Genomic DNA, 24,207 nt, shown 5'->3' with positions numbered 1-24,207 from the left:
CACGCTCCGGGTCCTGGCAGCGGGCGCTCCCTGGGACCGCCGGTGACCTTGGGGCCCCAGCTTAGTAGATAGGCATGGGGAAGAAAGAGAGCTGCGCGTGGCCCATGTGACATGCTGCGGGCGAGAGGGTTAACTGCATGCTGACGCGAAGGGGAGAAGTTGGGCACAGAGCGCAACTGGCATTGCATTTTCGCGGGGGTTGCATGCTAGCAAACCAACAGGCCGGGAGAGACTGTTTGGGGGCGCTGGGGTGGTCTACAGATTGCTACCGGTAAGAGCGAGTCAGCTGTCCCACTACTCAGAGCTGAGTGACCTTGGGCAGGTTAATCATTCTGTTCCCTCGCGGCTTTTCTTTTTCTCATCTTTGAAAAGAAGGACTCAGGTTCTTTGCAGTTTCATGGGGTTGTTGTACCATTGTACTGTGAGCTGAGAAAGGGCCCCAAAGTACGGTTTTGCGGGTACTATATATACAAGGCTTAACCATATTAATTTTACTAGGGGTTTTGTTAATTGATTCCCAAAACGGCAAGAAATGTTATTGCTTAGTGGAAGGTTAGTAATGGAGAAAGCAGTCGTGGTCTAGAGAGTGCTTGCTAAAATGCACAGGTTAAAACCCCTAAGGTGAACAAAATCAGGATTAATGCTCCCGGAGTACTTCTTTCCTGAAGTTGATCTAATAGAAAACTTTGTGTTTGAACAGGTAAAATCAATCCCAGTAGTGGCAGGCAGCAGCAAATTAAGTGAGTCATTTCTTCAATGTGCATGAGGTTTTGTGTGTGTGCGTGTGTGTGACAGTGCGCACGCGCAAACCCTCAGCTTAAAATCTGTATGTCAGTGTTAGAAATTATTTCATAAGAGTAATCAGAATAATTATTTGAATCCACAGAGCTGTAACTCTCTCAGAAGCAGGGACAAACATTTGCAGCTTATTCTTTAGATAAGAGGTCTGTGAGTGTAAATATGTTCTTTATTGAGAACCTTTCCTAGGATTTGCGCATAGTATCTGTCATGAAGTGTGTATGTGTGTGTAGGGGGTTGCCAAATAGGCTGTGGTACTTCTTTTACTTTAGCGCTAGTTAGTACTAAAAAAAGATACTCAAGCCCCTTTCCATATTCTGCTTCCATAAACCTTCTCCTGAGAGGGAAAGAAGAAGTGTTCTGGATTCCTCTCACAGATCCCTTGGGATGCATGCCCCTTTTGACTTTCTGCTTCAAGGATGCCCTTGATAGTCATTCAAATTTGATTTTATCTGTATAAAAATATGAGTTAGGAAGATAAAGTTGTCAATATTAAATAAGCTTCTGCAAGCTTGTTTACCTGAGGGCTTAATAATCTTTAATGGTTTGCATCTTAGAAATCTGATAGCATTCAAACAGGAAAATCCTTACTGTTCAGAAATTCAACCACTAAACCCTACAAACTCTTTAATGAACTATATCTCATTGTACTTGGAACCCTCATAGCAAACTGGTCTTCCTCTCTCTGCAGGGCACTGACCTGTATGACTCCAGACTGCCTTTCAGTGTCTTTTTTCTTGCACCCTGCAGCCATACTTCTTTATTTTCTTGCTGAGCCTATCTTTTCTCTCTCCCCTCACATCAGAGCCTGAATGAACAACTCCACTCAGAAGAATCCTCTCTACTGTCCTCTCCATTGCACCAGAAGGGGATGTTCTTCCCCTTGCTTCTTAGTGCCACCTCATTCCCAACCAAGTCTTCTCTTAAAAGTAGTTCTGTTTTCCCAGTACCTTCCTTTTTCTGGTTTCTTTCTTATCTTAAACCTGGTGGCTCCTCAGAATTACCTGGAACATTTTGAAAAGCCTGGCTTGTTAGACTCTGTTAAATATACCATATTAGAATCATGAGGATGAGTGAGACCTAAAAGATCCTTATTTTAATAACAAACCCCAAAAGAAGGAGGAGTGATTGGGGAGGGAGAGAGAAAACAGAGTTTCCTGGATGGTTCTGATGTTCACTCAGGTTTGGGAATCACTTCCTTTGATGCCACAAAAAAGTAAGAAACAGTGTGAGCAGCTAGCTTCTTTCCCTTCTCTGTCTTGTCTCTTGCTAGTGACTTTGTGGATACGTTGAGGCTCTTTTAATTCATTGACTTTGAAGTTCTTCAACATTAACTTCTATGGCTTCAGTTTTCATTCTACTTCAACTGCTAATATCTTGGACCTATTTAGACTTGGGAATTTTTCTACCTTCAAGAGCTGAAACTTGGACTTCTGCCACTCACTGTGCACTATTTTAACCATCACTTAAGACTCTGGTCCCTAAATCGCTTGCTGTTCCAAAGCTTCAGCCCCTCATGGCTCCATTTTTCCACTTGGAATGTATAGGTAGCCAGCCATTTCAGTTCTGTCTGGAATCAAGAATCCTTTGTCTTAACGTTTTGGGCTTCTCATATTCTAGTCCTCAATCCAAAATCATCCTTGTTATCTGTATATTCTTCTCCCATCCTGCCAAGTTATCCAGGAGAAAAATCACAAAGACCTTCAGACTAGTTACCATTGCAAATTATGCTGGTTCTAATTTCACTGAGATCTTGCTTGTCTATGAACAAAACCAAAAAAAAAAAAAAAAAAAGCACCATTTATTAACTCTGTCTGCATCTATTTAGAGGTTGAATGCCATATCTTTCCATTACTTAAACTTCGAGGTACTTCCGTTTCAGGAAGTAGCCCCTTTTTACTGTTAAGATTAAGGATGTCTACATTCTAGTTTACTGTCCTTACCTCAATGTAAATTCCCACTGCACCCTCCTCAGTACCTCTGAACACTTTTCTCTGCTTCTCCCTGTCCTTTATCTTCTCTTTCTCAATGGAAGAAAATGTCTATAAGTCCCTTCACTAAGATTAACCCACATATACCACACTGTCCATTCTCTGGACTTTGTTCCTTCCTTCTTGCCCCTTTTGGGAATTTTTTCCAGTTGTTATTCCCTTTCTCTGTTTTTATTTTGGTCCCTCCTTCCTCTGCTCCAGCCCTCACTACACCATGTATTCAGGACATCTTTCGTATAACAAATCCTGCCAGAGTCCCCACTCTATCCAATAAAACTTTCAGTGGTGAGGGAAAATACTGGATTGTCCACATGGTAGTCATTGACCCATATGTGACTATTGAACTTGCAAAATGGGTCTTGCTTTGTAATTTCGGTTAAATTTAAGAAAATTTACATCCACGGGGCTGAGAGTAGGGCTCACTGGTAGATCACATGTTCAGAGTGCATGAGGCCCTGTGTTCCATCCCCAGCACCCTTGCCCCACACAATTTGAGTAGTCACATGGGGCTATTTGCTGGCATATAGGACAGCACAGTCCTCTACTCTGTTGCCCTGTCCAACTCTCCTCAAGTTTCTCTCCTTTGACTGCCCACTTGTCTCTTATGGCTTCACTCTTACTTTCTGTTGAATCTCCTCCCTGAAGGGCTCCAGCAGGGGTGTTTTGGCAGCAGATCTGAGCCTGTGCTGTCCAGAGCTCCTGGGTGGTGCCCTGCTCCCCTGCCTTTGCTGCCTGTGTCAGCCTTCCTTCTGTGCTTCTCTTTTTCCCTGTCTCTAAGGCCTGGCTCTCCAGGTCCCACTCAGACGTCCTTTGTTCCTTTCTTCTTCTGGCCTCTAGGAGTAGGGATTTGGTGAGACCCTGTCCTTGACTGTTTCTCCTCCTTTCCTGGCCTCCTCCCTTCTGCCTCCCACCTTCAATCTCACTGCCAGCCCCTGATAGCCAAGAGGAGTGGGCACTTTCCCTGTGCTGCCCTGGGAGCCTGGTTCATCCGTGTTACCCTTTAGTGCTTCATCCGTCTCTGTGTGGCCAGCTCTTTTTAGTCCTGTCATATAGTGAGGATCCTGGAGTAGAGGGGAGTAGAATAAGCCAAGTGGGGGCTATGCTTTTGGGGAGCAGATCTGGGAAAGGAACTCTGGCATCAGTCTGACCTTAGAGCCCTGCTTTCAACCCTGATTTGCTCAGCTCCTCAACTCCTTCTCTCAAATTCCATTCAGAATTTAATACCAGAAAGCCTGACTGTTCTGTCATCTGGCTTCCATAAGCATTTTTCCTGTCTCTTAATTGTTTACTTTGAAAAAAATTGAGATTTACAGGAACATTTCAAGAATAATTTAAGTAATTCTGATATACCTTTCAACAAAATTCAATAAATATTAGCTTTGTACTACACTTGCTTAGTCTTTCTTACTCTATCACATTCTCTCATTCTCGGAATCTATATACATCACATATGTGTCCGTATACACACATACAGATGTCACAATTTTTCCTTGAACCATTTCAGAGTAATGTAGACATGATATACCTTTACCCTCCTAAATACATAAGGGAATATTTCTTTCTTAAAAAAGGTCATTTTTTGTATAACAAGTGTCAAAATCAGGAAACTAAGATTGATTCAGTCCTGTTATTTAAGCTACAGACCTTATTCAGGTGTTACCAATTGTCCTAATAACATCCTTTATACAAAAAGAGGGGAAGAAAGATCTCAAAACTGAAAAACCAAAACCAAAAAGATTCTGTCCAGGAGTCCATCCAGGATCCTTGTTACATTAGTTGTTAGAGGCATATTTCCCAAGTTGTTCTGTTTTTTGTGACCTTGGCCTTGACACTTTTGAAGGGCACAGGCTGGTTATTTTGTAGGATGCCCTTTTCCTCCTTTTTTTTTTTTTAAGGCACTGAGAATTAAACTTAAGAGTGTTCTACCCCTGGTCTACTTCCCTATCCCCTTTTATTTTTTATTTTGGGACAGGGTCTTGCTAGATTGCTAAGGCTGGCCTCAAACTTGTGATCCTCCTGCCTCAGCCTCCCAAGTCACTGGGATTATAGACATGTGCTGTTGCCCTTGGCTGTAGGGTGTCACTGACTTGGGCTTGCATGTGTGTTCTTCTGAGTGGCCCTGTGGTGCCCTTGCTGATGATTTAGAGCTGACATTCTCTTCCCTTGGGGTTAAGCTTTCTGCTCTTCTTTCCTCTCCCACATCCAGTTGTCAACTAGTGCGAGGTGCAGTCTCTCTCAACTTGTTTCTTCCTTCTGTTCCTGCTCTGTCTCCTGTTTCTAGCAATCATGGAGTGAGGGCCTTTGCACACGGGCCACACTCAACTCTTCCAGCCTTACCTCCACTATTTACCTGCTGATTTCCACCAGTCAGTATTTCCTCTGCTTTGTCCCCTCTTCAACTTTCCCCTTGCTGCCCTGAGTTCACTTAGCCCACCCCTTGGAACATCCGACTCAAATGCCTGCTCCTCAAAGGCTTTTCCTGATAGTTCAAACTGATCCAGCCATCCTTTTGTTCCATAGCCTTGGCTGGTTTGTTCCTGGAGCACTTAGCAGCTTCTCCAGTCTTGCTTGGTGGTCTGCTACTGCTATTTCCCCGTTGAGTCAAAGCTCTTGCAGTGCAGGGACTGTGTCTTGTTCAGCGCTGAAGAGTGTCAATGAATGTTTGTTGACTTGACTAAAGTATTTGGTTAAATCATGAAGTGAGCGCACACAGTGATGGTAGAGCTGTCCACTACCATCCAGTCCTTGATGAAGGATGTCAGACCCGTGCCTTCCCCTTGGAGTCAGATGAGCATTGGTTCAAACTAGGATCTTTGAGGAAAGTGGTGGAAAATTTGGGAGGGTATTTCCATGTTGTAAGTGGGAAAAATGATTTCCCCAGATGATGTCTTAATTTTGTGTTTATGTCAAGACAAAGAAAGAGCATATTTGATTAAGAAAATGAGTAGACAAACCTCACAGAGCATATTAAATATGGCCCATCTAGTTCTTCACACCCCAAATGAGCAGCTGAATGTGAGAGGAGTAGTTTCTCAGGCGTCTTCCCTTTGGAGCCCCAGCCACCTGTTCTTTGCATTGTCTGGCCTCCTGCTGTCCCTCCTCGGGCTCCCTCAGTGCTGCCTCTTCTCCTCAGCCTTCCCCTTGCTCATCCCCTCTTCCTCCTTATTTTCACTTTTCCTGCCTGTTCCTTCTGGTCAATAATGCTTCGGTTTCCTCCATTTCCCTACATTGGTTACTTCATTTTTGTCTGATCAGATGTGGTTTTATGTTCCATGAATTTTTAATATAAAAGCAGGTATTTTTTTTGAAAAAATAGGAAACTCAATTTGTGTGTGTGTGTGTGTGTGTGTGTGTGTGTGTGTGACTATTCAGTTGTCTTTTGTTGATTCTTTTCCATGGCTCAGTGGTTCTTGGTATTTTATTGACTTTTTACAGTGCAGGGGATAACGCAGGTCTTTCAGCATGCTAAGCAAGTGCACCACCCAACCCCTTTACTATTTTAAAGATGTAGTTATTGGTGATCATCAAATACTTGTTTCAGAAATAATCAGCTCTTTCTGGAACACCAGGAAAGTTACTGGGAATTTGCTGTTTGACAAGCTTCAAAAGACCTGAATTTTTTAGTCTCTGCTAAAGCAACATTTGTTCTTGAAGTTAAAAATCAGATTTTAGGATGATGAGTGTTTGAGGTTGTGGGGAACTGCTGATGTCCCTCCTCAGGGTGTGTCTGCCCTTGCTGACTGGTGGTGGGCTCCGCCACCCCTAGTGCTTCTATGGAGATGACGTCCTCCCTGGACAAGGAACTGCAGAGGTGAAGGCAGAGATCCTGCTGCTGCAGCTCAGAGTGGCTTCAATAAAGAGCGAGTTTGTGTGGGAGAGAATGTGTGGGGGTTGCTTTCGCATTATGGAATTCTTAAAATTGTTTAACCGGGAAGATGTTATTCAGAAACCCCTGGTGTCTTCAGCTTGTTTTTTGTTTAGTTCAGATTTCTTTTTTTTTTTTCCTGCATTTTTAATTATCTGTGGAAGAGCTCAAGAGTCCTCCCCTGCTCTCTCTAAATAGTTATAAAATTAATATGCTGCGCTCCAGTTGTTACTCCAAATAAAAGAGTCTCCTGGAGTCTCCCATGTGGGGCAGAGCAGTGCCACCACTCCCTCTGCATGTGAGGAAAGGGCACAGGCTGGGGCAGGGTCCTTGTTCAAGCCCACACCCTTGGCTTTTCCCTCAGCGATTCCACAAAGCCACAAGTAGCATTTTGCCTGCACAAGAACACAAAGTCGTGTCTTCCCCTCCCATGTGAGCCCTGGTGCATCTGGGGGTGTAGGTAGAGAGTTCAGTAGGTAGAGAGTTTATGCCGGCTTTAAATAATATTTTTTTCTGTTCTTGCTATTTCATTTGGCAGATTCCCTTTTTAACATTTGGTAATGTGTCTTCTGTAATGCTAGAAAGAAAAGTTGCCAAATATAGCTGTTGATAAAAGTAATATTAAGACATTTCTTTTTTGGTGTGGGTGTGTGCATGTGTGTATGCCTGTGCCCGTTGCAGGGTGACCTCAAGCAGTCTGCCAAATTCACAGCTGGAGGGGCACCTTGAGTCAACCATCGATACGTCATTTGAGCAGAGCAACTAAATAATTAAAATGATGGGCCTTTCCAAATTAGAAAAACAAAAAGGCAAATGAACACATATTTATGAGCATCTGTGAAGAGGCACTCTGCAGCTTACATAGGATGTGGTCCCTGCTGCCCTGAAGCAGCTCAGTTGGGGAGACATAATCCATGAAAAGTTCAAATAACAATAGAAGATTTAAATAGTATTTCAAAATAGCTGTTATTAATAGATTAGAACAAAAACCAGCGTGTTTTTACTGGGGTTCTCCTAGAAATGTTAACATTATTCTAAGCTGTGGAGAGTGGCTTAAGGCAACATCAATGGCTGTTCTTTGGGCTCCGGGGGTTCATTTGTGAGCCTGTCTGTATGTGGCAGAGGCCACATGTATGTTGCAGGATTACTGGATCCCTTCAGTTATGCAGTGACCACTGGTCTGGCTGGAAGACCATTGCAAATGTTTTAAGTATTTTGAAATCCATTTTTGTGAATCAAACACATTCTCTTCTCATCTTTCTGTCTCCAATGGAGTTCCCTTTGTGAATGTAACAGAGTGGAGGGGAAAGAAAGCAAGTCTTACAAAGTAGAATCAGGTCATTTTTGCAAAGGACATTGGGAATATGTGCCCCGGGACCCTGTAGAGGGATCATACTTTCCCTGGAACTAAGGCTTTTAGAATGCTGGCTGGTGGCACTCCAGAACCACTGTATCCGTGCCACATGCCAGATCTTCTTCTACAGGCAATCCAGGCTGCAATCATGACTTTGCTGAGGGTGACAGGCTCAAGCCTTATTATGTGCCCACAAGAGAATGAGGCGAAGGTAAAAATTGACAGCACAGTTGTTTTAATTGAACCGTAAGCTCTTTCAGACCTTTTCTTGGTTTTGATAGCATTAAATGAGCACTGTCTGCATTTGTTGTTGTTCATTGGTCCATTCTTTTACTCAAGAAGTACCCCACTTATTAAAGTTCTGAAAATAAGGAAGAGCAGAATAAAAATGTATTCTGTGCCACGATTAACATTTTGTCTTATTTCTTTCCACTATTTACAAGGATACTACTATAATAAATTTCCAGTGTGGAACTCCTGCCCTGTCCTTTCCAAGATGGTGGAGGGATTTCTGGGTTGCTGGGTAATGTAAGTTCGAAAAAGCATCAGTGTATAACAGATGAATGGATGCTTCATCTGCCATTGGTCTAATATTGTCTGAAGACAGACCCTTTGGTAAGGATACCCAGTACCTTAGAGGCCAGGGATGGCCTTGAGGACTTACCAAAAAATTCCCTAGATCCACCTCACATCCATCATGCATTCTACATCTCTGATTATGCAAACACAGGATATTTCATCCAGGATTGCTCATTTATTCTCCAAATTTCTAGTCAGGGTTGGGGGGAGATGAGCTGCCTGTTAAGAAGGTAGCTATGCTTACTTGCCATTTTTGTTTGCTTGGTACACAATTTGGAGTACTTAAAGCTCCTGTGGTGAGCAGTGGCCCTTCCTTTGGCTTCATCATGCTGGGTACACTGGCCTTGCAAAGTAGGTATCTAGGCTTCAGTTGCACAGTCCTCCTCCTGCTCTCACCAAAAACAAATGATATAGCCAGTTACTGACTACCCATACCACAGGGGAAACTCCAGAAATTTGGCATGGGAAGAGTGGAATGGTGTATAAGAGAGGGGGGGAAAAGGGAAATAGCATTAAAAGTAGCATGAGTCCATGAAAGCATCCATGCTTGGAAAAGGGACAGGAGCTGGTGTGGGGAGTGGGGGAAGGCAGATAGCTGGTGTTCTGTGCACACAGTAGGACAATGACTGCTTGGCTCTGGCCCTGGATCTCCTGCTCCAAACACCTCTGCTGGGTTAGGATCTGGTTGACTTCTCACCATGGGGAGAAGGAAGGGAAGAGGAAGAAGAAAGTGGGGTATGGCAATAGTGGCATTGGTAGTGGTGGTAAAGAATTGGTAGGATTCTTTAAACGTAAGTTAAAACATTTGTACCACCTAAATTGCAATGCCAAGGAGCAAAGCTTGGGATTCCAGACCCTGATTATGGTTGTATATAATACTGTAGATTCAATTTGTTTTGGTCTTAAACCTTGGCATTATAACTAGCACATAAATATTTCCTATGTTACTTCATAGTCTGTATAACCATAATTTTAATTAGCTATTGATATTCTATTGATAAATAGCTGTAGATGTCTTTGATAAATAGCCATTGATGCTCTAATTAGCTCCTCTTCTATTACTAGACACTTAGCCTGTAGCCACTTATAGAAATATTAACATCTAGTTAATATCATATTATTAAGTATGGATGAAATGCTTGAAGGGTAGAGATTTAGTGCAGATTAGTTACCATTGCCATGAAATTCCATTTGTGGGCCTAGAATGTGTAGGGCAAGATTGAGTTCTGGGCATGTCCTGGAGAGTCTAATAGTGTGACAAAAATTTACATATTTTGTCATTTTTTTAAAGTGGGAAATGGAAAAAGTAATTTTCTTTATTTTTAAATGATAGAGTAGAAAATTGAGCTTAAGAAGTAAAACATCTGGGACTGGGGTTGTGGCTCGGCGTTAGAGCACTTGCCTAGCATGTGCGAGGCCCTGGGTTCAATCCTTAGCACCACATAAAATAAATAAATAAAATAAAGTTATTGTGTTCAACTACAACTAAAAAATAAATATTAAAAAAAGAAGTAAAACATCTGTCTGTTTATCCGACTCCCTCAGTATTCTGCTGATTCCCTCTAGCTCCAACTCAGAAAAAAACATAACCCTGGTTTGGTATTGGTTGTTTCCATGTTCACCTTCTTTACTTGTTATAGATTTGGCTTATTTTTGATATATTTTAAGATGGCACCATAGTGTCCATATCATTCTTTAATTTGCCTTTTTCACTTCATGTATTTGTGAGATTCTTTCAAATTTGGCTTGTAAATCTAATTAGTTAATTTTCAATACTGTTTATTATTTTATTATTTCATTGCATGAATATGTCAGTAGGTTCACCAGTGGCCTAATAATGGGTATCTGGCTCCCAAATGCATTTTTTGCTATTAGAAACAACACTATCTCAGAGAGCAGGCTGGGAAAAGTAGGTTGGATTTGACTAGTGAGCACTATATGCATGTATGGAAATAGCACACTGAACCACATTACTATGTAAAATTTATGTATGTTAATCAGAAATAAAATAATTGTTAAGAAACAACACTATCTTAAGTATCCTTGTAAATGTGTCCTTATGAACATATTTGTAAAGTTTTTTGAGTAGTTCTCAGCAGTAGAATTTTGGGGTCATGGGATTTCTGCATCTTCAGCTTTAGTAGATATTGAGCATTGCTTTCCAAAGGAGTGATACCAATTCTCATTTTCATCTGGTGTTGCTGTTGTTCCATGTAGATTCTTGTCATTAGTTAATCTTATCAGACATGATTTTTGCCAATGCAGTGGAAGAAATGGTATCTCTTGTGATTTTTCTCTGGTGGTAAATTAGATTCATTTTGTAATTTACTTTCACTGCCAGAACAGAGGTATGTATGAATGGTACGAAAAAAACTTGTTAAAGTTCTTGTTGTTTTCAGTCTTCTTTTTATATATTTTAAGCAAGATATCCATTTGAAATTTGTGAAATGACTTAAAAATTAAATTATAAAATAGCTATTCTATTTCTAGTGAACAGAACTACATCCCAGGTGATTTGGTATCAGAATTGCAGCTAACTACAGCTGCCCATTGTTCTTCCTGCTGCCCTGAACTCTTAGGTTCTTGGAAACAGTTTATCTCTTCAAATTACCCAGTGCAGTGTAGCATGCTATAGTCCAGCTACCTGGGAGACTGAGGCAGGAGGATCATTTATATCCAGGAGTTTGAGATTAGTCTAGGTAGTATAGCAAGACCCTATCTCAAAGTAAAAATTTAAAAAATTAAAAATTAAAAGAAGAAAATTTGTTTTGACTAGACATGCTGTATGTATCAATCCCCTTTCTTTTTTTTTAAAAAATATTTTTTTAGTTGTAGACAGACACATTACCTTTACTTTATTTGTTTATTTTTATGTAGTGTGGGGGATTGAACCCAGTGCCTCACGCATGCTAGGCAAGCGGTCTACTACTGAGCCACAACCCTGTCCCCCAATCCCCTTTCTTATTGTATATTCATTTGCTGGTCAAAGTATAATTCAGTTGATCACACCCAGCATTATTAAATTACTTCAGTTTAGACACGAGTCCCTGAGATTCACTCATCCAGCAAACATTTGTCGGTCAGCTACTATGTGCCAGGTTTTGGGGATATGACTCTGGACAATATAGTTCCTCCTCTTTGAGCAAACAGAACAGAGCCCGAGACAGACATTGAAACCAGCGTGAGTGTTTGCCTTGTTTCAGTCTCCCATGTCATTTTTACAGATCAGCTGGCTTATCACTTCTTGATTCTTCAGATTTCATTAGCAGCATCTCATCTTAACTTGAATTTTGCATGTAGCTTGTACTTTGCTCCATTTATTTCCACATACCTGAATCATTTTGTAGAACAAAGGGAAGGAAAACAACATGCCAAAAAGCTGAACTAAATCATGATTATAAACAGTATTTCAGTGTAAATGTCCATCAGTAAGGAGCTGGCTAACAATTATGATATATTTGTTTGGGGGACTATTTTGCCGTTATTAGAAATAGTGATATAGGGCTGGGGAAGTAACTCAGTAGTAGAGTGATTGCTTAGCATGCCTGAGTCCCTGGGTTTAATACCCAGCACCCCCACCTCCCCAAAAAAGTGATCTGTACTTTTTTATATCAACATCGAGAGATGGGCATAACAGTTCAAGTTAGGAAATGCAGAGTACACATATAGTGTGAAGTATGCTTTCATTGTTTTAAGAGGAAAATTATATGTACCTGAGAGAGATTTTTTTAAAAAAAGTAAATTGTTATAACATCAGCAATTTCTCTTTTTTTTTTTCTTTATTGGTACTAGAAATTGAACCCAGAGCCTCAGGCATGCCAGGCAAATGCTCTACTGCTGAGCTATCCCCAGCCCCAACAGTAGCAATTTCTGAGTGTCAGCTTTCGCTTTATTCTTTATGTGTCTATGTAGGCCCTGAATCTTAATAATATTTTATTAATCACAGAAAAATCCTGTTTTTTAGTTCAAGAAGATGTGTTTTCCAAAATGTTCCAAATTTCTTCAAACAAAATACATGTTACAAATTGTTCTTTTCATGTGTGTGCTCTGGTTCCCCAACCACCAAGTAACCATTGCTTCAGTCCAGCTGTAACCCCAGCACACTGGGACCCAGAAAAGACAGATTTGGCCACAAGGAGGCTATATAGTAGGTTCTTAACAATTTTCCATTAGCCCCAAACAGAAAACAGTATAATATTTCTTTAAATATACCAATGAATACTGTTTCCTAGAATCTAGTTTATAAAGTTTTATTTAAAAAGTTTTATTAGAAAACACATCTAGTTTATTAGAAATGTTTTCTATCAGATGTGCAAGAAGAGACATTAGCCAGGGAAGGAACCAGCCTTTTTTGGGAAGTTTATCCAGAAGCGCAAGGCCAGACACTATCTTAGAGGCCCGCACAGCTTCCCTCTGATGAGGAGGTCAAGGCCCTGGGTTCGAATCTCTGCCTTCCTCCTCCCTGACCTGGATGTTGGACAGTTGCTGAACATTTGTCGGGCTGTTTCCTTCGGTCAAATAGAATAAATGATTGTGAGAATGAATTAGACTAATGCTCAGAAACACACTTCGTGAGTGCCTGACCTAGGTCAAGCCTTAGGTGAGTGTGCACGGCCAGCCTGCTCAGATCACAGGGCCTTTCCCTGCACACTGTCCGTGTTTTCCACCACTGAAAGCTAGGCGGGACTGTAGTGAGGAAAAGGGCGAGTGAGAGGAGGGAAAAGTGGTGGTGGAAGGAAGAGAAATGGAAGTGAAGGCAAGGGAGAGGGCAAAGGGAAGTGAGTGGAGCGAAAGAGTAAGAAAGGACAGAGAGGAGGCAGGAGGAGAGATGGAGGGAGCTAGGGTGGGCTGGAGGGGGCAGGAGGAGAGTGGGAGCAGCAGCTCCGGGGACCAGTCCTGCTCCGGCAGGATCCCATCCCAGGTGCCTGGATTCCTGGCCTGGCTCCTGTGCTGCCCTCCTCCGACTTCTGCCCGCCTGGATGCTCCTGAGCTTGCCCTCCCCACCCTGTTCTTACACTTCCCCAGGACACCCCCCCAACCCATGCCCCTGGGGAGCCCAGGCTAGAGGCACCTCAGACAGAGTTAGAGTGGCTCCCACCTGTCTTGCACACACCTTCAGCTGCTCCCACCCTCTCTCACTCTATTTTTAACTATAAGGAAATGGGCTTTTTTTTTTTTTCTACTACCAAATTACGATCATTTTATTCATAAATTCATTGCCGATTTTTTAAAATCTGACACTTGGCATAGCATATCAGCACTATATTTTAATAGTGAAGTGAAAAACGACATTTTTACATGATTGATATTCAGGTTTTCAGTACAAGTTGTCATTTTAATTGGTTAAATTCATCCTTGTTTTACATTAGAATATTTCCATAGCATTTCTATCCAGTGTCACATTACTTGTAAAAATATAGTAGTTGGCAATAATGTCTTCTTTGGTCATTGAGGTATTAAATATTCATAAGTATGTACACACACACACACACACACACACACATGCTGCCTTTATGCATCTTCTTTCACAGAATCCTCATATTGACAAAAAATTTTTGATTAGATAGTAGCATTTCCCTTTACTGTTGTGTGAGCCTCCAAATTCTATGAATGGATTGCATATTTGGGGCATTATGAGTTTGCCTTTCTTATGCTTTTCGTTTCTTCTCTTTTTGCTTTACCTACCTGTCCCATCCCCTAATTTCCCCCAAATCATAAAGTGGAGATCATTTATTGTAATAGTGAACCTGATACAATCAGCACAGCACACTACATAGACCTGCTTGGTAAGGCTGTGGACCACTCACAGTATCAGTGATCAGGTTTATAAATGCACAGGAGATGATAACCTCAGCAGATAACCCAGAGTTGACAATGGGGAAGAAAATGCTGCTCGAGGAGGTATTGATTAAATTGGATTCAGTGTATGCCTCGAGAACTCCTCTTCATTCTTTAAGAGCCCCCAGGCCTCAGTTGTAGAAAGTCTCTTGTGTATTTCTCCAGCTCTCTACCTGTGTGTTTTACACTAATTATTGTACACCATTGGTTTTTAGCTATTTAATAGGCTGCTTCTTCTATTAAACTGCACACATTTCAAACCTTAATAGGCATAGAACTGACCTAGAATATGCCAGACATGTTTGTTAATAAGCAAATGGCTACTGTTCCTGCATCAGAAATGGCATCAATACAGGCATCTGAAAATATGGTTTAGTTAAAAAGTAGAGTTCTTATGCGCACAATTAACCGCGCCCAGTTCGGCTCTCCTCTTTCTTGGCCGGAGGCTCGGATCTGACCCACTGCTGGGGCATGATGGTGGTGGGTACCGGCACCTCGCTGGCTCTGTCCTCCCTCCTGTCCCTGCTGCTCTTCGCAGGGATGCAGATGTACAGCTGCCAGCTGGCCTCCACCGAGTGGCTCACCATCCAGGGGGGCCTGCTGGGCTCCGGCCTTTTCGTCTTCTCTCTCACAGCCTTCAATAATCTGGAGAATATGGTCTTTGGCAAAGGATTCCAAGCAAAGATCTTCCCTGAGATCCTCCTCTGCCTCCTTTTGGCTCTCTTTGCATCTGGCCTCATCCACCGAGTCTGTGTCACCACCTGCTTCATCTTCTCCATGGTTGGTCTGTACTACATCAACAAGATCTCCTCTACTCTGTACCAGGCCACAGCTCCAGTCCTCACACCAGCCAAAGTCACTGGCAAGGGCAAGAAGAGAAACTAACCACAAATGTCTAATAAAGTTGATTCTTTGTAAAAAAAAAAAAAAAAAGTAGAGTTCTTTACGGAGATGGAATTCCAACAGTTAGAAACTCAGTAAGGATCTGTGAGTGAATGGAGACTTTTGTCACTGGATTCAGTGATATATTTATCATCAACCCTTATTCCTCTGCAATATAGATCCCATTGTTCTGGCAAAATATCAGGATACTAACCGATTAAGTGACCTAACAGATGAACAGATCCTCACCACGTTCACGAAAGGGCACAATTCCGAGTAGATAGCAGTGTCACATGAAACTTCCTGTCATAGAGCTAGAGCCATAGCACTGGTTATAAGGAAGGTTTGCTACTGAAAACCTGTTTGCAACAAGTAGTGGTGTACACACTGCTTTTTCAGAAAGTTGATCTGTGGGTGGGCTTCTGTGGCACAGGCCAGGTAATTCCAAATGGATGAAAAGAACTTCAAGGGGTGGGGGGGTAGCAAAAGTGTCCATTCACTCACAGATCCTTTCTGGGTTTCTAACTGTTGAAATTCCATCTCCATAAAGAACTCTACTTTTTAACTAAAGCATATTTTCAGATGTCTTTATTGCTGCTATTTCTGATGCAGGAACAGTAGCCATTTGCTTATTAACAAACATGTCTGGCATATTCTAGGTCAGTTCTATGCCTATTAAGGTTTGAAATATGTGCAGTTTAATAGAAGAGGCAGCCTATTAAACAGCTAAAAACCAATGGTATACAATAATTAGTGTAGAACACACAGGTAGAGAGCTGGAGAAATACACAAAGAGACACTTTCTTCAACGAGGGCCTGGAGGCTCTTAAAGAATGAAGAAGAGTTCTTGAGGCAAACAGGGATGGGAAGGCTTTTCCAGAGAGCACAGGAACCTGTGATGCCTGCAGAGCACAGGACTGTTGCAAGCACAGTTGCAGATGGGGTGGCAGAGGGGATGTTGACAGGAGCAGGTGTCTGTGGTAAGGTACGGCCAGATGTGAGGCTGGAAGAACAGTTTAGCCATAGCTGAGAGTGGAGGAGGAGAGCCAGTGTTAGGAAGCCAAGGAGAGACGCTTGGGATCATCTCTCTGTTCCCTACTCTGGGAAATCCTGCTCATTCGCATCAGTTCTTCCCTGACCTGGCTGCCCCCCAGGAAAAAATGCACCCCTCTCTTTTTGTCCTCCCCATGTGTTTTTGTTCATGTTATTATTTATCTCCCTGCTTTATGGTTGCATTAGCTGGGCTACTTAACAGATGCTAATAAATGTATCTTTTCTTCTTCTTTTTTGTACCATGGATTGAAACCATGGGCATTTAACCACAGAGCCACATCCCCCACCCTTTTAATTTTTTATTCTGAGGCAGGGTCTCACTAAGTTACTTATAGTCTCCTTAAGTTGCTGAGCCTGGCTTTGAACTTGCCATCCTGCTGCCTCAGCCTCCCGAGTCACTGGGATTACGGGCATGCTCCACTGTGCCTGGACCATAAATGTTTCTTAAGTGGTGCTACTCTGTAAATGAAAATTTCAGCTAAGGTGTCTTATAATTTTAAAAGTAAACGATTCTATGATTCTGAATAATAGCATTCTTTATACCAGTCTAATTTTATTTAGTCTAAATGGCAGCAATTCTTATCTTTGACACTTAAGAACTCCTGGGCATCATAGCTTGTTTGGCATGAATTACTTTTCTTCTTAAATGACAATTGTTTAAATTTTGAAGTTCTTTGTCTATGAAAGTAAAATGTTCACATTCTGAAACCCTAAAAATAAAACACCAGAGAGATGATGCCAAAACAATGGTGTCAATCAGAAATGCCTTCTGAATTCAGTGTCTGAGAACAATGACTGAGTCAGATCCCAGTTACTAGGCATTCATTGTTTTAAACCAATTAACAGCTAAGAAACCGAAGTAATGAAATCTTTTAAAAACTCTCTATTTTCTAATGAGTTGTGATGATCAAATGTTCCTTATGTGTTAGATGCAATCTGTATGATTATACCTTATCGTTTTACAGCTTTAATTAAGAATATTATTCTCATTCTGTTAGTGGATAGCTAAGTTCTCCCAAATCATATCACATTGATCATGAGTTATTTTATTTTTGATTTAGAAACAAGCATTCTTAATTGCCATGAAACTTACTGAGATCAAATTTACTAAGGTAGTTTCCTGCAAATTTCTACAGGGAAGTATAAGATTGAAAAAAAAATCTATTAAAGAAATTACCTTGCCAGCAGGCATGGTATAATCCCTGTGACTCTGGAGGCTGAGGCAGGAGAATCACAGATTTGAGACCAACCATGGCAATTTAGTGAGACCTTGTCTCAAAAAGAGCCGGGTATAAATCCCAGTGGCAGAGTTCCCTTAGGTTCAATCCCTAGTACAAAAAAAAAAAAAAAAGGAAAAGAAAAAGAAACTGCCTTCTTCTTTCTTCTTTCTGAAAAGTGGCTTTTTGTTTGTATGTTTGTGGTACTGGGGATTGAACTCAGGGGTGCTGTACCATTGAAATATATCTCACCTCTTTGTATCTTTTTATTTTGACAGGATCTCACTAAATTGTTGAGGCTGATTTCAAACTTGTGTCCTCCAGCTTCAGCATCTTCAGTTACTGGGATGATAGGCGTGTGCCACTGTGCCTGGCTTGGAAAAGTGGTTTTTCAACTTGAGATATAGGTGTGGGATTAGGAAACTTCTGGAAACTCCATTTGACAGTCTGTGTTGATTGGTTCAGCAAAGTTTTGTAGTATTAACTTCAGAAGCATGTTGATTTTGCTAAGTTCTTTTCTCCTTATTTGGAAACATTTACTGTTTATTTCATTTATGAGATACAGCCATCCAATAATAGAACTGATCAGTGTGTCAGCATAATTTATGAGCCACTTAGTACTAATTTCATAATAAACTTTGAGGTCACTTAAAGTTCCAGATATAAACTGTTAAATAATTTAGTGCTTGTTTTTTCAACAGATGTGAATTATTAAATAGAAAATGGCCCAACGGAACACTGTATTTCCTAATCTTGTCACCGAGGAAAGGTATAATATATGGAAAATATGCATCTAAGGTATACTTTTCCTTTACACCAATCCCATGAGGGCTGCTAGTGGGTGTGATGGTCTTTATAAGTGAAGCTTTGTGGCTGTTGCATTATCCAAGAATAGTTTTGTCCAAGGGCAAGAGAAGTATTATAGTGTCCCCACTCCTGGTTTCCAGTTTATTGGATACCATGGACCACTCCATGACCCCAAGAGGTGGAGATTTCATAGTTTCCCTATAGTAGGATTAAACTTTCTATCAATAGTGAAATATAACTCTGGAGGCTTGAGGTTAATGTCTCTGTTATTTAATTAATTAATTTGATTGATTGATGATTAATTTATACATACTGGGGATTGAGCCTAGGGATGCTCTACCACTGAGCTATATCCTCAATACTTTTTATTATTTACTTTAAGACAGAGTTTCACTCAGTTGCCAAGGCTGCCCTTGAACTTGACATTCTCCTGCCTCCTAAGTCACTAGAATCATAGGTGCATGCCACCAAGCCTGGTCCTTTTTACCTTTTTAAATAAAAAATTGGGGGCCTACATGACAAAATTGGCTCTTGGAAATACATTGCATGGACTGCATGATCTTAAATGCTTTTTAATGAGTTGTCAACTTTTAAAAATAGGGCAGTTTCACATACAAGTCTGAATTTTCTGGCTCATTTGAAAATACCAAATAATCTGAAAAGATGGACCTGCGTTCCCAGATGATCATTTATAGGAGGAGCAGAATTGTGGCTCCCTTTTAGCTGGGAAATGCCCTGTCGAGTTCTCCAAAGTCCCCATCACTCCCTATTGCACCATGCATGGCATGCTTCACTCATTTATATCACCTGCCTGACCCCTGTAGGCATTTGACTTTGTAACCATTGCTTCAGGGGGAGGGCTGGGGAGGAGATCCTGTCAGGAGACTGTGTTAGTCAGCTGGATCTTGATTTCACAACTTGAGCTGGGGATACCACTCTGCCCGGTTCTGCCAGCCTCTTGATCTTAGAGGTCATAGAGCCTAAGCCTGTGAGCACAATTATCTCAAGATCCTGTCTGGTTAATGGAGGAAACTCTTCGGGGCAGAAACCTTGCCTCAAACCCTATTTACCTTGTAGGGGTAGGCAGTATGTATTTCTTTCTCTGTGAAGTCTTGAATCTGGCTTTAAGAATTATATTTTCCCAATGAGCCACCCCCATCCTGTGGTTTCCTTCTGCAGGCGAGTGAGAACCATGCCCCGACACAGCCAGTCCCTGACCATGGCACCCTACTCCTCTGTAAGCCTCGTGGAGCAACTAGAAGACAGGATCCTCTGCCATGAGAAAACCACCGCTGCCCTGGTGGAGCATGCTTTCCGGATTAAAGACGATATTGTCAGCAGTTTGCAGAAAATGCAAAACAAAGGGGGTGGTGACCGCCTGGCCAGGCTTTTCTTGGAGGAGCACATCAGGAACATAACTGCCATAGTAAAACAACTTAATCGGGACATTGAGGTAAGGTGTGTGCAAGTCATGTGGCCTGTGTCCCAATTGATCCTTATCATCACCCAACTCTAATTCCCACCTCTCAGGCAGTGTGCACGTAGGCCTAAGCTGTCTGTCTTGACTGTAATGATCGCCAAGGAAACAGCTTGCACAAATATCCTAATTAAAGTTATTCCAGTATTTGATAGCAGTTTCTGTCAGTGTTATTTGTGTTTATTCCAAAATTGCCTTGCTGTTTATTAAATCACTTTGTTTTGTTTGGCTTTCAATGGGGAGAGAGAACTAGTCAAAAAGTTTCCTTGTAAAACCCTCATACCTGTGAAGATAGCTATTAAATCAATTACTAGGTCAGCCTTTGCTACTCCAGATTAGATGTTTCTAGGCCATAATGATTATATATTATGCAATTTATTATTCAGAGAGCTTAGGTATTTGGATTGCTTCTCAGACTCTCCTTTATTGCTCTATTTTGCTCTGAAATGGGCCCCATAAAAAAGCCAATATTGTTTATTTGTAGAATTTAAAGGTTTACTGCTATTTTTTGGGCAGTCACAGAGACCATACAATTTAGTTCAGAAAACTTAGATCATTTAGGGCCTGGGTTTCTATCGCTACATAATGGTAATAGGCTTCACATGTAATTATTAAATATAGGAATAAATGTATATGGCTAAATTAAGGAGAATCTTTGTTTCTTCTTATGGGGATTGTACATTAATGGTGTTTTCTGAAATTAAGCCTCCACCTTTTTTCCATTGTCAGATTTGTGTTGTTATTAAACAGTTTTATTGAGGTATAATTTAAATACCACAAAAAACACCCATTGTAGGTGTACAATTAAATAACTTTTAGTATATTATTGAAATGTGCAACTGTCAGCACAGTTCTGTTTTATGACATTACCCTCACCTACCAAAATTCATACAAGCCCTATTTCTACCCCAGCTCAGGGCTTATCCACTTTCTATAATTATAAATGTGTCTTTTCTGTACATTTCATATAAATGAAATTATACCATATGAAGTCTTTTGCATCTGCCTTCTTTCACTGAGCATAATACTTTTGAAGTTCACACATATCCTCACATGTGTCATGTTCTTTTTGATGTCAGAGTAGTATTCTATTGTTTAGATGTACCACTTTCTGTTTATCCATTCATTAATTGATAGATATTTGGATTGTTTCCAATTTTTAGTTACTACCAGTAAAGTTGCTATAAGTATTTGTGTACAAGTCTTTGATATGGAAAAGTTTTCATTTCTTTTGAGTAAATTACTAAGAGTAGAATTGCTGGATCTTTTATCACTATAAGATGTATGTTTAACTTTTCAAAGCATAGCCAAACAATTTTCTAAAGTGACTATACCATTTATAATCCCACTAGTAATGTGTGGGGGGTGTTCCAGTTTCTACATAGCCTCACCCATATTGTGTGTGTATGTTTTTTTTTTTCAGTTCTGGGGATTGAACCCAGGGCCTCAAGCATGGTATACCCCAACCCTTTAAAAATTTCATTTTGAGATGATCTTGCTGAGTTCCCTAGGCTGGCTTTGAACTTGCAATTATCCAGCCTCCTGAGTCTCTGAGATTATAGGTGTGTACCATGGTGCATCCCTACCTCTTAATGCTACCACAGTGGGGACAGAGTCTCAACATGAATTTTGGAGGGGACACCATGATTTAAATCATAGCAAATGAGTATTAGTGAATAAACACCCAATTGAGAGTGAAGGCAGTTGTAGATTTCCTAGTAGAGACTCTTGGATCATCTCTACAAAGTGCATCCTTTTCAGGATAGGCCCAGTTGAAGTGGCCTCAAGTCTCAAAACCATTTAGTGGCAGTTCTGGGACTAAACCCAGGGGATTCAAAGCTCCAAAAATATGTTCCTTTCCCTTTTCTTCTTTTCCTCATGGGAGCTGTTCTGGAACCCTGATCTTATGTAACCAACTCTCAAATGTGACAGGATGGCCGCTGTAGCCATTCTCTGCTTTCCGAGGATTTGACCCTCCAGAGAGTTGTTCATGAAACTAGGTAATTCCAGCTGTGGTTCTCACTAGTTCTCCCTGGCCTCATCATTCTGTTGATGAGAGTTCACTTGAACTGGGATCAGTAGCAGATATATCATCAATCATTTTATGCTTTGCTAATTATTTCTCCCCAAACATATTTCTTTAAGACAATTTTTTGAACCATTTACAATGCACTGAGTTTTAAAGTAATTGCAATTTTGCCATTTTTCCAACATCTGAAACACATTTTATATACTGATTATGCCTTCCTCACCCAGACAGCACTTTTTTCCATTTCCATTTATTTTTAGAGTATGCAAATTTTGCAAATGAAAATATGATTTCTGTTGTAGAGAGGGAAAACTGAGTAAAATCTAATTCTGACAAAAAATTTACTTTGGCCATGTGAGTGTTTACTTTTTTTATAACTGGCAATAACTACATATCATAGTAAAGTAACAGCAAGAAAGTTTAGAAGTGTAAGACTGCTATGAAGCCCTAATTATATGTACTTGTGTATATTATGAACTTAGGCATGTCTACCCAAACATAACCAAAATTAGAATGCTTCATGAAACATAAGAATTGCTATACTGTAGCCAAACTTCATCAAAATGAAATCATGACAAATTAGTCTGGGTGGCTTAAATAACAGAACTATATCTCCTGCAGTTTTAGAGACTGGGAAGCAGATCTGAGAGGGTGTTTCCTGGTTTGTGGGTGGCTCTTTTCTTGTGTCCTCATGGGGCAGAGAGCAAGAGCAGAAGCAAGATTTTGGGTCTCCTTTTTTAAGGGCACTAATCCCACACATGAGGGCTCTACCCTTATTACCTAAGTACTCCCCAAAGTCTCCCAAATCCCACCTCCTAATACCATTGCAGTAGTGGGGATTTCAATGTATGCATTTTGGGGGATACAAGTTGTATCCATAATCATAGTCTATAACTGTAATATAGGGTAAAAATTTTAAGAAGTCCTTATATATAAGTAGTATAAAAATTGGGAGGGTGGGTATTATATAAAAGATGATAGTTGAATTTTTAAAACTATAAATGTGACAATATTCCAACTGTATTTCATTCTTTTGTGTGTTTGGGTGGGGCGAGGGTACTGGGAATTGAACCCAGGGGTTCTACACTGAACCACATTCCCAGCCCTTTTTATGTTTTATTTTGAAATAGTATTTCACAGAGTTGCCCAGTCTGCCCTTGAACTTGCAATCCTACTGACTCAGCCTCTTGAGTAGCTGGAATCACAGGCATGTGTCACCATGACCAGCTTTAAATTATATTTCAGTGATGTGAAAAGTGTCTTTTTTATCTATAGATTCTGAATTTCTTCTGAAAATTGCCTGGCATTTTGTTGTTTTTATTACTGGCTTCTACTTGTTTTTCAGTTCACTCAGTAAAATTTTACTGGACATTTGTTTTCTAAGAATCATCCTGCAGGTGATTTTGCATTACAAAATTAAAGTAAAAACCATTCTTAATATACAGAGCTCACTCTAGGCTCTCTGACAGGGCCGATCAAATTGAGAGATATTAAATCTGCATCTGGGTAAATGTACCTAGATAAGTCTTTAAGATTTTTCTATCACATGGCTCTGAATACAGTTGTACACTAGAAAAAGAGTAAAATATGTTGTCAAGCCACTAGCCTGCATGATCTTCAAGAGCTAGAACAGAGTCTTAATTTTTCTATTTTTAGTGTGTACCATGGTGTTCAACACACAGTAAGAGCTTAATCAGTGTTTCACAATTAAAGGCTCCAGGGTCTTTTGCCCTTCTAGAACCCCATAATCATTGCTCATATTTCATGTGCAGATTCCAATGTGAAAACAGATGACTCTTGTACACTAGCTCATAGTAGGTGCTTAATAAGTGCTGGGTGGAAGACTCTATTGTTTTAATACATCCCCGCCCATGATCTCCATTAGCATTTTGCCTTGTACATAATTGTATGTCATCAATTATTTATTCCCCCAAGACTTTCCACAAATTATCATTGTCATTATAAATTTAGAAGAGGTGATGTAGTCACTATGAATTATACATGTCTGGATTATCTATACTGTCTTTGGTTTAAGCACCATCATCCCCAGAAGCCAAGTTCTGGTAAGTAGTCTATAGTCCCTTTTTGAGTGGTAAGCTTTCCCTTCTGTGCCAACTTGATGGCTTGGGAAGTAGTTTGTATCCCCCTGTGTCCCCTTAGAGGTTTAATTGTGTCTTTGGCCTTTGGGGAACCAGGCAGTGGGGCCTTGTGGTTAGAATATGGAGACCTACCCCTGGTTTTCATGTGCTCAGACCTCATGGTGTCCTGCTGGCTTGGCTTTCTGGCTTTGACCTAGTGGGGTTATGGAAAACTATAC

The 24,207-nt window shown here is 40.7% G+C and overlaps 2 protein-coding genes across 7 annotated transcripts in view; both read left to right on the top strand.

Moving 5' to 3' along the window:
* Positions 1-24,207, top strand: part of Fam81a (family with sequence similarity 81 member A) — a 51,383-nt gene that overhangs the window by 811 nt on the left and 26,365 nt on the right. For 2 of the 6 annotated variants that reach the window (XM_048792937.1, XM_048792939.1), the window contains exons 2-3: positions 18,279-18,375; positions 19,564-19,837. In XM_048792937.1, coding sequence (XP_048648894.1) covers positions 18,356-18,375; positions 19,564-19,837 — 294 coding nt within the window. In that variant the 5' untranslated portion in view covers positions 18,279-18,355. Of the gene's footprint in view, positions 1-252; positions 272-18,277; positions 18,376-19,563; positions 19,838-24,207 lie in introns of those variants that run through there. The other 4 variants (XM_048792935.1, XM_048792936.1, XM_048792938.1 and 1 more) reach the window with 3 other exon arrangements.
* On the top strand, positions 14,805-15,358 carry LOC107137787 (keratinocyte-associated protein 2-like). Its single transcript, XM_015480234.2, is given in 2 exon segments — positions 14,805-14,855; positions 14,858-15,358. Coding segments are annotated over 2 exon segments (489 nt in total). The 5' UTR covers positions 14,805-14,819; the 3' UTR covers positions 15,311-15,358.

Source organism: Marmota marmota, unplaced genomic scaffold, assembly GCF_001458135.2.
Source record: "Marmota marmota marmota unplaced genomic scaffold, marMar, whole genome shotgun sequence".
Taxonomy (NCBI): domain Eukaryota; kingdom Metazoa; phylum Chordata; class Mammalia; order Rodentia; family Sciuridae; genus Marmota; species Marmota marmota.
The sequence above is the reverse complement of the archived record's forward strand: the minus strand, read 5'-3'. Positions and strand labels throughout refer to the sequence as shown.